Source organism: Dipodomys ordii, unplaced genomic scaffold (assembly GCF_000151885.1).
Source record: "Dipodomys ordii isolate 6190 unplaced genomic scaffold, Dord_2.0 Scaffold24, whole genome shotgun sequence".
In the NCBI taxonomy this organism is placed as follows: domain Eukaryota; kingdom Metazoa; phylum Chordata; class Mammalia; order Rodentia; family Heteromyidae; genus Dipodomys; species Dipodomys ordii.
In genome coordinates, this window is record NW_012267240.1 from 10,360,069 (window position 1) to 10,375,368 (window position 15,300).

Genomic DNA, 15,300 nt, shown 5'->3' on the forward strand with positions numbered 1-15,300 from the left:
TGATTTTTTTTGAGATAAGGTCTTGTTTCCTGCCTGCGCTTGTACCTGGACTATGGGTTGCCTTTTTAAAGTTTTAATGCATAACTAAGATGACAGGTGCATGTCATCTTTTGTTGGTCCTGGGGCCTGAACTCTGAGCCTCAGCTCTTCAGCTCAAGGCTAGTGCTCTACCACGTCCAGCTTTTTTGGGGGGAGGGGGGGAGGGTCCAGTTGTGGGGCCTGAACTCTGGGCCTGGGCGCTGTCCCTCAGCTCTTCAGCTCAAGGCTAGTGCTCTACCACTTGAGCCACAGCACCACTTCCGGCTTTTTTCTTTTTGCTTATGTGGTACTGAATTGAACCCAGGACCTCATGCTTGCAAGGAAAGCACTCTGCCTCTGAGCCACCTTCCCAGCCCTGCCCAGCTTCTTTCTGTTGGGATGGAATCCTGTGGATTTTTATGCTCTGGCTGGCCTGGAACTCTTTGGTCCTCCTGGAACAATCTCAGCCTTCCACATAGCTTAGAATAGAGGTATATGCCATCACGCTCAGCTGTTAGTTGAGGTGGGGGTCTTGTAAATGTTTTGCTCAGGTTGGCTTTGAACCTCAATCCTCCTGTTCTCAGCCTCCCAAATAGCTAGGATTACAATAACAGGATCTATTGGTACCTGGCTTCTTCTTTTTCTTTTTGGTGGCCACCATCATCTTCTTCATAATTATTTGAGACAGGGTCTCTTTATGTAGCCAGACAGACCTCAAATGCTCAGTCCTCTTCCTTAGCCTCCTGAATAGAATAACAGCACCATGGCAGCTGCAGAAGTGGTTCTTAAGAAAAAATTCTTTCTTTATAAAATCAAGCAGAAATGTTTCATGTATACTTTCTGTACAGAATACTGAAGATGCATGCTCCAAGGTCAAAATTTAATTAAATTAACTCTAATTGCTTCCTCAAAGATATGCTCAAATCATGTTAGGGAAGTTACTTTATGTTATTGTTTTTAGTGACAAATACTACTCAATTAGAGCTGAGCTTCCAGCAGGTTTACCATAATTATTTTTACAATATGGCTGTTAATAGCAACACAGTGAGATGACAAGGATGAGTCCTATTATAAAAGTAGTGTTGACTGCAGAGCTCTGGAAGAGCCCTCAGGATTCTGAATCAAGTTCAGAGAAATGCTGGTCTAAGGGATGATGTGATCTGGGCTGATCTCCAGGCCTTGACCTCCCTGCATCCATAACATAGATCAAGCCAACATGTTCTGGAATTGTCCCTGAGGAAATCCCAGCCCCACTCAACGGCTCTTTCCTGATCTCTCTGTGGCGGTTCTCAGCACACACCGTGGAGTACTTTGGCACAGTCTGCTCTGACTGTCCCACAGCAGAGAGCCAGAGTGACATGTGCTGCTTTTGTGAACTTGTTAGCTGTGTGATTCTGCTAACGCTTTGTGAGTCTCAGTTTCCTCGTCTGTTAAAACAGGGATCATTTTACCTGAGTTTGTAGGATTGCTGGAAGGATTCAATGAAAGCAATTCAGGTCCCATCTAGCATAAGGCATATGGGATCCTCTTTACTAAAAGGCAAGCATTTTTATCCTACTAATTGTTTATCTCGTCAGAATGCCTACAAGTGGGTGTCTGATAAACATATCTAGCCAGATGCTAGTGGCTCACACCTGTAGCTACTCAGGAAGCTGAGATCTGAGGATCATGGTTCAAAGCCAGCCCAGGTAGACCAATCCAAGAAACTCTTTATCTGCAGTTATCAAAAACCACAAGTGGAGATGTGACTCAAATGGTAAAGCAAGCACCAGCTAAGCCAGAGCAGATGGCACTGATTCTAAGCCCCAGTACCAACACCACCCCCCAAAAAACTATTTAGATGTAAACTATACTAGCAGATTAGAAGTTATTGTTTTAATTTGCCTTGCATTTTATAATTTCATCTCCCTTTTTAGCTTGTAGGCTTAAATAATAATAATTGACTATGTTCTTGCCAAAGCTTTCGTTGAGACATACACTTGGCCTCATTTTGTGGCTCCAACTCCTAACTTTAAGTAATCTTACTTTTCTATGTTTATTGTAATTTTTTCATTTTATATTAACGTAAACTTGGGTAAGTCTCTCTTTTTTTTTACTCTAGGCAAGTGGTCTACATTTACATTGATTTGAAACGTTCCTGAGAACCAGTGATAGGGTGGCTTTTATTGAAGAAAGGAAAACACACAAAACCCAACAATTTGGTTGAGTATACACAGCAGCACAGTGATCAAATGTATCAAATGGGTCCCGTCACCCTTTTTTTCCCCTCCTAACTTTGGGGATGGTGTTAGTAATCACTGCATAAAGAAAGGCATTCATGGTCAACATTCAGGCATCCCAGAAGGGAGAAAAGTAGCCTATTTCGTTGGAGTGGCTGCTATCTTCATTTGGCAGCTCAGCTTTGGGCTCCTCGGGCTTGTTGCCAGGAAATTCTGAGCATGTTCACTGGGCCACCAGGACCCCCACATACCCCTCACCATCCCCCCAAGCACAAGGGATGGGGAGAACTGTGGGATTCTACCCTTCTCTTGTCCGTTTCTCTAATATGAGAAGATTCTTGAGGCTGATGTTTTGGTATCTGTACATGTTGAGCCACATGGATCTTTACCAACACCACAGCTGCTTAGTGAATACTGGCAATGGTGTGAAAACGTGGCTCTCTGCGATTGGCTATGCTAGAATCTACTTCCATTTTCATTTCAGGTCAAATCTTAAGTGCCTTAATGATTGGCTGATTTAAGTAGTTGTGTTGAGAGGTGGCCAGGTTAACAAATACCTACCTTCACTGGCTTCAGCGTAGCTCAGACCTCCTCCCTCTGCTGAGGCAGGGGGACTAGGAACTGGGCTATGATCCTTTTCCAAGCACTTTGGTACATACCAAGCATCTGCTGGGGATATGACTTTGTGATGGAACATAAAAAATAAACAATGACTGTTATATTAACATATTTCAGAATCTTCTGGACCAGTTTGTTTTCTACTGTTTCTTTTGAATTAAAATCTTCCACAAAAAGTTAGATCTAAATTATGAACATGTATGAAAACATACAGAGCCAAGCTCTGGTGGCTCACACCTGTAATCCTAGCTGCTCAGGAGGCTGAGATCTGGGAATCACAGATAGGAAAGTCTGTGAAACCCTTGTCTCCAGTTAACCGCTAGAAAACCAGAAGTGGTGCTGTGGCTCAAAGTGGTAGAATGCTAAACTTGAATGAAAAGCCCAGGCCCTGAGTTCAAGTCCCACAACTGACAAAAATAAAACAAAACCCATATACAGGCTCATTGCATATAGGCACAAATATATTAACTAAAGTATGGGAGATGCAGGGGAGGATTCCAATGATGTAACTCTTCTGAATAACTAACTTAAAGTTTAACAAAATAAATATCCGGAAGGTGTGTTATCGAGGTGTAGGAGGGAGGAGATGGTTGAGGGAAAGACAGACAAATGGAGAGAGGAAGAGTAAGGCAAATGTAATCATAATATTCAATGTGCATATGTGAAAATGGAGCCAGGTAACTTGAGGGGAAGAATGGGCTTGGGAGCGATGGAGAGCGATAGAGGTGTTGATCAAGATGCATTATACTCATAAACTGACGCGTGGGATTGAAACCCCTTTGTACAGCTACTTACAGATCATTTGATAAAAGTAAAATAAAATCCTCCCCACAAAGGAAATTTTCTCTGCTTGAAACGAGAGCTTCCTCTACCTCCCTTTCAGCATTGGAGGTAGACTCCGTCTTGTACAACCCAGAATGAGGTTGGTTTTGAAAACCTCTGCAGTAGATGGCACCCTGCTGAGATCAAGGGCTGTGTTTTCTCTGTGCTCAGCATAGGGCTTGGCACAAAAGAGGTGCAGGTCCGTGCGTGTCTTTGAAGGAGTCTCCGAAGTAAAGGGGGTCAGAAAGTGCTCACAGGGGACTTGCCTAGAGTATCAGAGGAGAAACTGCCCCTCACTACGTCTCACAGGGAGGAGAGAGACAGGGGTAGAGAGAAGGCACAGTCTAAGGACCGGGGCAGGCTCACATCTGGAGAGATGACATGAAGAAAGGGACATTTGATCCCCACAGCCAGCTATGACTCGCTTCCCCCATTTCTGGCAACTGATGTAATTTTGATTCAGGATTAGTAAGCTTATTACTCAAGTGGTGCCAAGTTTTCTGATTTCTAGCAGATGGCTAGAAATTGGCCAATGACAGGACAAGTGAGTGCAGTCTGCTCAACCAGACATATGATAAACAATGGCATTTGTGTGTATATTTTTTTTAATTACGATTTCTTTGCATTTCAGGGCTCGACAGTGGCTAGAGAAGCTAGTGACAAAGAAAAGGTAAGCACCCTGGCATGCCCTCATTGAACTCTAGGCTGGCACAGTATGGGACTTTTCCTTGCCCTATCCCTGGCCCCAGTGAGAAGTGCATTTTTGAGCCAAGGAATGCTCTTTCAGTTTCCTGCCTCAGATTGCTGACATGGCTGGAGAATGTGAATAGATACAAAGAGACTTGAGGAGGAGAATGGACAGAACTCAGAGATGGGAAGCAGGAAGTCACTAGAGCCAGGGCGTGTAGATGGAAGGTTCTGGATGACAGCTACATCTCTTGGGCGGTTGGCTAGGGGTTCATTGCATTCAGTGACATAGGAAACAATGGAAAGAGTAGTTTGGGATGCAGGTGTGACCACACCAGTGTGGTGACAGAAGTGTCCTGGAGACATCAGTTGTTGAACACAAAGGGTTCTGGAAAAAATATGTTTAGACATCACCCCCCAACACACACACACACACACACACACACACACACACACACACACACACACACACCTTCTAGAATGATGATCAGCAGGCAGAGCAGTGTATGAAGTGACCCAGGGAGAGAGCGGAGAAGCATGTCTAGCAGCACAGACTGGAAGAACGTCACTGTGGGAGGAGAGGTCAGACAGTGTCCTGCAGCAGGTTAGCCAGAGCTAAGTGCTGAGCATGACAATCTGGACTCTTTGCTCCAGTATTTCTTGGGACATCCACAGCAAGGGAGCATTTTGCCAAGCATTGTAGGAAACACCTGGGGAACAAGACCAACACTGTCTGTAGAGTCTCGTGCACACCAATGCTAGACACCAGAGGAAGAGAGCTTTCCAAGAGCCAGTACTGCCTCAAGGCCAAGTAGGCTGAGGACTATTGTCCTGTGGAGTTAACAACAGGGAAATCCCTGGGGACCTGGTCCCTGAGGACAAGGAGGACCGAAGCCATATGGGAGTGGGTAAAGAAAGAGGAGAAAAAAGAAACCACAAGTCTTTCTCTAACCGTGTGTGTGTGTGTGTGTGTGTGTGTGTGTGTGTGTGTGTGTGTGTGTGTGTGTGTGTTTTGTCTTTCAGCTTCGGACTATACATTTCATTATTATCTTCAAGCAGTTGTACAGAGGAGTTGCCACTTAACAAAACAGTTACTTTTTTTTTTTTACTGTGTATTAGTGAATGTATATTTTTACACTTCAGCCTCTGTGTAAGCCACCTGACGTTCCAGCATTAGCCCTGAGAAGCAGTGACAATGACTGCCCATTTCCAGTAAACTTTCCTTCCCAAGAGAAAATATCTTTAAAGGGCCACATGTGTGCTCCTCCACAGTCCCAGAGTGAGACCCAGTAAGGAGATAGATGCACCTACTCCACATGATTGCTGTTTTTTTCTTTGTTTCTCATTGGACTACTGCCAGCAACATCCTTTTCCTCACTTGGTTTGGATTTCTTCAGGTTTAATCCGCACTCCAGTGACAGTTGTGACTATTGGCATGGTGGCTGTCAGAGCCTGAATGATCTAACAAGGATGTGTAAGAGTGCTACTCACAAATACATCGACAAGCTGTAGCTGCGATGTGTCTTTTGAAGCAGTAGGCACAGTTCATCCTATGGGTGATGCATCCATGGCATCACCTGCTTTCTAGAACAAACCCTCTTAACCCCTCCCTCCCTTAATAGTTCCACTGCCGTCCTTGCCAAACACATTCAGCTCTTGTACATGCTCTACGTTGGTATAGGTTTCTGTAAGATACAAGTATTTGTTTAAGCGGATACTCTCCTGAAGTCTGCGAGGCTGCTTTCTCCCAAATCTAACACGACTGACTTCCCACATTAAAAATTCAGCTGCAGTTTTCCCAGAAGCCTCACAGAGCTGGTGGCAGAGGAGAAAACCTTACCTTGACCTGGGTTTGATGTATCGTTAGTGTGAATGTGCTGGGAACTATCAAGCGAGGTAATAATAACTGACATTTGTTGAGCACAAACTATATGCCAGACACTCTTCAATTGTCTGTGACTGTGGACACATAGCACTTAAAACCATCAGAGGATATGGAGGCAATGGTTACTTCCTTTGTGTAGATGGAGTTATTTCACAGATGGATCAGTAACTTGTCTACAGTCCCAGAGTTACGAAATGATGGGGCTAAAGGTCAAGCCAGGTGCTCCAGCACCAGAGGCTTCATTTCTAACCGCTGTGCTGTACTGCCTTCCAGATGCTTGGTGCTCTTTCTTCCTCCCACGTCCTCCTTTTCTTTCCTACTCCCTTTCTACTTTCTTTTAAGGACATATAAAAAGTTCATATTGAGGCTTGGATGGTAGTACATTCCTGTAAGTTCAGCACTCAGGAGATGGAGACAGGAAGATCCTGAATTTGAGGCTAGGTTCTAGGCCTTAGCACAATCTGGTCTCAGAAACAAGAAGAAGTTTTTTTTTAAATCATCTTAATTCATTAATCATGAAAATGAGGGAACATTTACTACAGCCACAGAAATGCTGTGTTGAGTTTTTAAAAAGCAATTGAACTATTTCGTTTCATACCATGTGGGCAAAATGACCCATTTGTATTTCTTCCATTTGAGCTGTCTGAGCATTTTCTACATTTCAAGGGTATGTTTTGGCACATTTCGTACACACAGTCTTTGCCTCTGTGTATTACACTGTGAAAACATTAAAATTGTCATCACTGTTACCCTAAGGGAAGGCCCAGGGCTTGGTTCTTACCTGAGGACTTGGAGATTTTGAAACCTCATCTTTTAGAAGAGCTAAAAGCCACCCCTGTGAAGGCGGAGAAAATAACTATCAGGTATGAAATGTATAAGTAATAAAAAAAAACTGATTATCAATGAAGAGAGGATGTAATGTCTGCTCTCTCCTGCAGGAGAGCTTGTGTATCATCTGTAAACACTTATAAAGTGGAATAGATTAAATAAATTGGATTCATGAAGCAGAGCTCTTGAAACACATTGAGTTTTAAGCTACCAGGTTTCTTTGCTTTCCTTTTCCTGCCAACTTTTTCATGACCAGTTTTGACTCTTCCAAAAGAGCGGAGCATTCTTGGTCTCCACAAAGAAAGCTGTAAATGCTATCAGAAGGATGACTGCTACCTCTACTTTGAAGTGCTTGGAGAACACTAAAAATACTCATCCTCCTCCATTTTAGCCTTTTAGAAATAAGGCAAGAAAAGTATTTCCATTTCAATCACAGTGTAAGACACATTTCAGGAAGAATTGCCACTGACACGGCTTAACTATTCACCTCCATGCTTTCTCTTCTTTGATTTTCTTTCATTGGAGCCATTATTTAATTCTCCATACATTTAACTTGTTGATGACAAGTTTTGAAACTGTCATTTCAAATATTTAGTAATATAGGTGCAGACAGGTCCCATCCCCCAGATTTCATTCTTGACACATAATTAGCATGATTTGCATTAGCATAATATCCTAACAATAATGGAATCGCTTTCATGGCAACAAGTATCAGAACATGCATGTACAGATGTCTTGAAATTTTTTTTTTAAAGAGCAGAAGAGTGCTTTCCTTTTTTTTTTTTTAAACCATTGTCAAATGCTGACAGCTGCTATGACTTGTTTTATTCCTTAATTCTTTGCTTTTTTAATGGAAGGGCATCTTCCATTCATGGCTCCAGCAGTTTCGGCTTCTCTAAATGAGACAGAGAAATGCGAATCTCCCTGGTGGTCGATCTTTTCACAGCTGCACAGCAATTCCAGTGTGACATCAAATTAGTAATTATAGCTGAGCGGACTGCTTTTTACAAATGACAGTCTTAGCATGCCGCCAGCTAGCAAGCTACTCAGCAGGGAATCAGGGCAAGTAAAAGAAAACATAACTGCACTCACTTGATCTCTGGGGGATTTGACCTGACTCTAAAAAAAAGAGAGAGAGAAAGAGTGTGTGTGTCCTGGGGATTTACACAAATATGCATTTTGTACATCATTCTGCACAGTTCTTCTCCAAACGCATGTCTGATTTTATTAGGTAAAAGAAAGTCTGTATAATGGAGTCGTAGGGTCACAATAAGGAAATAAGGAATACAGCCATGAGTTCTCTCTAGGACCCATGAAAGAAAACAGCTGCCCTGCAATTGGCATTTGTGTAACTATATTGGCAATAATCACCATTGACACTTTGACGATGGGCTACAAAAAGCTGTCTTGTAGATTCTTAGGCATTGTGAATTGTACTGGCAATTAAGAGGCTGGCTTGTCTGCAGACATTTTACCTATTACTGAAGGTTTGAGAAAATCCATCACTAATACCACCTTTGTATCTTTTTTTTTTTAATGCTTTCCTAAAGCAGTGTTCTGCATTTATTTCATGATCTTTAAATTGTCGTGAATTCTAATGAATGACCACCTCTAGGTGGTCCTTTGGATTGCAAAAACACATCCATGTTTTCCTAAAATCTCTCTTCAGCCCTTCCTTAGAAAGGGCCTTCCAAGCCAGGTGGTGGTGGTTCATACCTGTAATCGTAGCTATCTTGGAGGTTAGGATCTAAGAAGTGCAGTTCAAAGCCACTGGACAGAAAAGCACACAAGATTCTTCTTTCCAATTAACCAGCAAAGAGCCAGAAGTGGAGATGTGATTCAAGTGAGAAAGCATCAGACTAGGAGCAAGAAGCCATGTGGGAGAACCAGACCCTAAGTTCAAGCCCCAATGCCAAAATGAGAGAGAGAGAGGGAGGGATGTTATCACTGAAAAAACTATATCACTGATCCACATCCCCAACTTCAGCCCCAGTTCTTAAAGGCAGCAACAGTAACTCCTGCTTTATAGACCAGATATGTTTTATGAAAGGAGAGGAGGTTGGGGGTGCGGGGGGGGGCAGGTAGGTACTGGAGCCAAGGAATCAGAAGAAAGGGGAATGCCATTATTGGAAGTAAAGGAGCTGGAGTTCAATCATTTATAAGGCTAATGGATTTGTTTGTTTCCTTGGTTCTTACACCTTAGTGTTTGTGAGAATCTTGTTCCGATCATGCCTGGACTCCAGAAATTCTTTTCAGAAGTTGACCTCACTTAGAGAAGTCCTGGACTGGACAATCATTAAAATTTTATCTGTTCTGTGGATAGGTAAGGGTGGGGTAGGGGTGCTGCTACTGATAGAAAAGCATCCTGAGCCATTCTGGCAGCAGTGTCTAAGCAAGTGGAAAGAACGCTATATGTAAACCACCAGGATATTCTGGGAAGTGATCTTTTTGTTTATGGTTCTGCTTTTGGCGGTACTGGGGCTCAAACCCAGTCTCGTGCATGCTGTATAAGCACACAAGCACTCTGCTACACAGCCCAGAAGTGGGAGGGTTTGTTTTATTTTGTCTTTTTGCTTTAATCCCTTTGAAATTTTTTTCCTGGCTGGTAAGCCTGGCATGAGAGAAAAAGAGAAGATCTCATGCAATGATTCTTGTGATTATTTTCCAAATTCTCCCTCAGATGAGAGCCTTAAAGTCCTCAAGCTTCTTCAACTTACTGCCTCAGAGTCATGCAGAAACTCAATCTCCTTAATTTTTATTTCACTGGAATGAACTCAGACTTTCACAAGCATACCTGGGAGGTGGCCGGAGGCTGGGAAGAGAGCTACTAGACATGTGGGAATTTGTGTTTGTTTGTTTTTTAAGCTAAGAGCTCATCTAATTCTAGAAAAAAAAAATAGGATCAAGAGAAGACATTTAAAGCTTAGAATATGGCCTGAATTTCAGCCAACTTTCTGCAGGCAGATAATTCTTGTAAAATAATCATGTTTGTTAAGTCTTAAACCAAAAACAACAGGACTCAGCAAACTTCTTGAATTTTCAGCTTTTTCCATTTTGATGATTACTGTAGACCTCCAGGCAGCAGAGTCTTCTGATTGGGTTGGAACAAACCGATTTCGAAGGTGCAATTTTGTAGGCCTGGCAGACGCTCAAACTATGACCATCACAGCTTGTGGAAGAAGGCCAAACTGTCCTCTTTGACATAGCCACTTAGAGTTATACTCATAAAGGTATGACTGTTAGGGAAAAAACTAAAATTCTTTTTTTTTTTTTTACATACTGGCTAAGGAATTTTAGAGAAAACAACTAACAGCTGGCCCTCAGTACCCTTAACAACTCTAAATGGAAAACTGAGAGCTTATCCAGTGTGTTGTGGCTCTATTTCAGTAGTAGGTTCAGTAGAATATTTTCTTTCTGCCAGACTTGAAATTAAAATGATGCAACTTTTGGATCCAATGCTGGCCCAAAATGCCTGCATTCTCATGGCTTTTATTGTGGAAGTTAGAAGTTGGTAATGGGTCATTTCCCAAGCCAAGAACTGGGACGGTCATCGCTTATATTATATGTTCTTTTGCCAACAGACACCTGTTATCCTTGTTACTTCTTTGTCAACTTTATCCACGTTCACTAATTTGCCTTTCCATGTATCGAATTTGTGGCTTAGCTGCTTTGGGAAAGCAGAACCGATTCTATTATAAATCTCTAGCGTCTCTTATTACACCCAAATTGATAACACACATATATAAAGATTACCTAAGATTCTCTCCCTCCCAGAAATACTTCTCACGTATAGATTTCCAATTTTATCCACTATGACTTTTATGAAGTTCTTTTGGCAGGCATACTGAGAGGAATTTTATCCTGTCTCACCAAGTCCTTTTATTTAGGTGAACTTGGATTAACAAACAAAATGGGGACCCGGGTAGTCCCTGCCATAAGACAATAGTCTTTATTTTTCAAGTGTGTTCAACTTGTTGTGTCACAGAAAGAGCCCATCAAAGGGATGCTGGACAGCAGTCTTTGGCATCAAGGATTACAATTAGGTTTATTAAAAAAAAAAGGGGGGAGGTTGCGAAATGAGCACATCGAAGAAAAATTCATTTAGTTCTGCCATGTAAGTCCTTTAATCACAGAGTGCTCTGATATGTATTATCCTTGGCATTGAAACCTTCTGGTGCCAAAATCCTGTTTGCATTAAACACTCAAGTGTGACCGGGTTCATTTCATCTTCCCAGTGAGGCTTCCTTGCAAAAACAGAAGTTGGCTCTGAATTCCACCCATGTGGGCTCTCCATGTGGAAAGAGAAGTTTTTTGTTTTGTTTTGTTTTTGTTTTGCTTTCCCAGAGTTAATGGTCATTTAGAAGAACACAGTTGTCCCTTTGGGTGTATAGAATGATAGTAAAATTCAGTGCCATTTTTGGTTTGAGTTCTGTGTATTTAAAGTAAATGTTTCTGACTGTAGATACAGATTTAAGCTTTGTTAAATGATTTTTAATTTTTTGTGGTCTAAAAGATAATTCAATTTTTAAATCTTGCCAGATATCTGTATGATTTCAGGTTTTATTACTAAAGTAGCCTTGCACCCTAAATTTCATACAAATGATAGCTGTTTTTATAGCTAATCACAAAAATAAGCATATAATCACACTCCTATTTAAAAGAAATGCATTCAGACCATTTCACTAACCATATTTGTTTATTGTTCATTGGTAGAGATTGTAAAAAATGTATAGTAGCTAGAAAATTCTAAGTACAAAAGGGCAAAGCAATAACTATTTTAACATTTAAACAGAAATTGGTGAATTCTGGCTTTTTATCTTCTTTCCTTGCAGTTTTTCTGAGCAGCAAGCAGCCTCGTGTCTGCTTCCATGCGATTCTGAAATTTCTCTCTGGTACATCACCATCCCATGGGTCTTTGTCTACTGAGCTGTCCATGGAGACCTGTGGTCACATCTAAAAATGAGAGCACTAGCCTTTGTCACTGCTTTGAATATTTGTACATCTTAAACTGCTGACCAAATCTGTCCTTGGGGAACATGTATAACTTTTATTGATCCATGGGGAATTACCAGTAACTGCATAAGCAGGGGCTTTTATACAGTTAAAGGATTATCCATGTGCTGTTTCTTCAAGCTGTTTGTCTTTCAATTATACATAAACCTTTCTGACCAGGAATAATATTGTTATATACTGCATGTTTCTTGCACTGAAGAATATATACTTACTTAAAGACAGTTTGTAATTTTTTAAGGAATTTTGTCTTCTTTAACTGAAGCCAAAAACTTGTCAGAAATATTTACAACTAGGCACCAATGGCTCACACCTGTAATCCTAGCTGTTCAGGAGGCTGAGACCTGAGGACCACACAGTTCAAAGCCGGTCTAGGCAGGAAATGCTATTAAGACTCTTGTATCCAATTAAGCACCCAAAATCTGAAAATAGAGCTGTGACTCAAGTGGTAGAACATCAGCTTTGAGCGAAACTAAGGGAGTGTGCCTAGGTCCTGGATTTAAGCCCTAGTATCAGCATGCACACACACACACACACACACACACACACACACACACACACACACACACACACTTATAACAAAGTTAGTTTTCCCTTACAGCTCATAGTAAGTTAAAAGTTAGGGAGTTTTCTGCTCACTGAGACTGAATTCATGACTCCTCCTATGTCTCAGTTATTTTTTCTAAGATTTTTGCTTTAGGTCAGCAAAATAACACTAAATTACCTATTACTATAATGTACTCACTGAGAAAAATTAGAAAATTAAGATAAGACAAAAGTCAACAAATTTCTATTTCGGCCGTGTGTGTGTGTGTGTGTGTGTGTGTGTGTGTGTGTGTGTGTGTGTGTGTGATTAAATTTGATTCCATGTATTTAATAAATACCAAATTTTACATACTTTATTACTCCAAGAAGTTTACATGTCCTATTTTTATTATACAACCATATTTTCATCTTTTTTTTGTTGTTGTTGGTCGTGGGGCCTGAACTCTGAGCCTGGGTGCTGTCCCTCAGCTCTTCAGCTCAAGGCTAGCACTCTACCACTTGAGCCACAGTGCCATTTCTGGCTTTTACTGCTTATGTGGTACTGAGGAAGAACCCAAGATCTCATGCATGCAACGCAAGCACTCTACCACTGAGCCACCTTCCCAGCCCCCATATTTTATTCTTAATTGCCGCAAACCTCTGTGCACTGGTTATTTTGAAGGTCGGGTCTTGCTTTCTGCCCAGGCCAACCATGAGCTGTGATCCTCCTACTTGTGTTTCCTTGCATCGCTGTGGGTGACAGGTGTGTGTCACCATACCCAGTCATTGAGTGAGATCGATTCCCTGGAACTTTTATGGCCAGCCTAGCCATAAATCTTCAATCTCAGTCCTGAGTCTCTGTCTCCCATGTAATTAGGATTACAGGCTTGAGCCACCATGCCTGGTCTTTGTGGGCAGTTTTACATTGAGAGTTTAAAGCCATTAACTTAGAAGTAGTAAGGTTTTCCTGAGTATGAATCTGTGTCATGTAACTTAATCTTGATCATCTAGTTCTTGGGGGGTGAGGGGAATGAATAGTTTTTTTAAGAAAATATTTCAAATGCAGTCAAGTTTCTCAATATGCCATACCAGTCTTGAATCCAATGGAATCCTTACATCAGCAATAATGATGATGGAGCTTGTGGTATTTATTGATGGTGATGCTACTGATAATGATGGTGGTGGTAGTAACTAATGGTGGCTGTGATTATTGTGGTGGTGTCCAGCTAATGGTGGTGGTGGTGGTGATAGTGGTGATGAGAATGGTGGTGGAAATGGTGATAGTTATAGTGATGGTGGTATTTATAACTGTGAAGTGATGGTGATTGTGGTAGTGCTGAATGGTATGAATTAACGGTGGTGATGGTGGTAGTAGTGGTGGTTGAATTATCAGCATACATCTCCCTTTGACAGAAGGACTAAGAATCTGGCTCCTCAGTTGTCAGTCTGTGGGGCTGTAGTTAGGCTTAATTATTTTCATTCCATGTGCTATGAGATGTGAGAAAGGGTGATGGTTAGCATTGTTTCAAAGAGTTAAGGGAATGATGGGTACAAATGACTCATGCGGTACTTAACATTATAAGTACTTGAACTACAGCCGCTACAGTGGTGGTGGGTATTTTCCCCAGTTCTTCACTTAGGAGACAGCCGAGAGAGATCTAGAACTGGTCCCAGGTCCCTGGCAAGTAAGAGGTAGAGATGCAGGGCTGGAACTGGAGATTCATGGCCCCCAGCTCTGAGGCTGTAAGCCCAGTCTTAGGGCAAACATGTGGGAGGTAGGTATTTGTCAGATTGCTCTCCCACAGCTGCCCTGGGAAGGACCTATCTTTGCCTCTTGAGCCTTTCAATAAGCCCTTAAGTCTTTTAACCAATCCGCTTTCCCTTTTCTGAACTTGATCCAATCTAAATACATCCCTAGTGCCTATGAAACTTGCAAGTAGGCTTACAACACAGTACGGGGTGTTCAGAGTTTTATGAGGCGGATTAGACTTTTCCTGTCATGTGAGATGATTCTGCTGGGGCGAACCTGAAATGATCTTCATCTTCATTAACATGACCTTCATTGCAAACACTATTAATGTGTCTGTGGTCTGTCATCTCCGTCTTCATGATTCTCAAATTCACCCAAAATAACAACAAAAAATTTCTCTCTCATCTTTTCTTCCATGTACAAAATGAATTTATATTTGTTGATTTAGTGGTGGTGGTGTTGAGGGTTAAACTCAGGGCCTTCTGCTTGTTACACAAGCACTTTACCCCTTGAGCCACACTCCCAGCCTTTTTTTTTTTTTTACTTTGGTCACACGTTTTTGCCTGGTGCTGACCTCAGATTGTGATTCTCTTAGTTATCCCTCACACGTAGCTTGGCCCATAGGCAGGAACAACCATCCTGGCTTGTTGATTGAAATGGAGTGTCAGTAACCGGCTGGCTACAAACTTCAATCCTCCCAATCTCCTTCTGTCGAGTAGCTGAGATTACAAGGCTAGTACCACCACACTCAGCCTGAGGCAACTCTTTAATCCTTACCCACCCAGTTCCAAAACAGTTATATAGAAATATCCAAAATGTCTGCCTGGACCATCTCAGTCTTGTCTGTGGCTCTTTTGTTTTAGGGTGTAGGTCTGGCTGCCACCCTTCACTTTCAGCTGCCCCTAATGTCATATTTGGGGTAATGCTCATCTTCTAAG

At 41.8% G+C, this 15,300-nt stretch overlaps 1 protein-coding gene across 1 annotated transcript in view; it reads left to right on the forward strand.

Moving 5' to 3' along the window:
• Nucleotides 1-15,300, forward strand: part of Pip4k2a (phosphatidylinositol-5-phosphate 4-kinase, type II, alpha) — a 151,257-nt gene that overhangs the window by 121,906 nt on the left and 14,051 nt on the right. Inside the window, exon 6 of the mRNA XM_013014713.1 lies at nt 4,309-4,347. Within this exon, the coding sequence (XP_012870167.1) occupies nt 4,309-4,347 (39 nt within the window). The remainder of the gene's footprint in view (nt 1-4,308; nt 4,348-15,300) is intronic.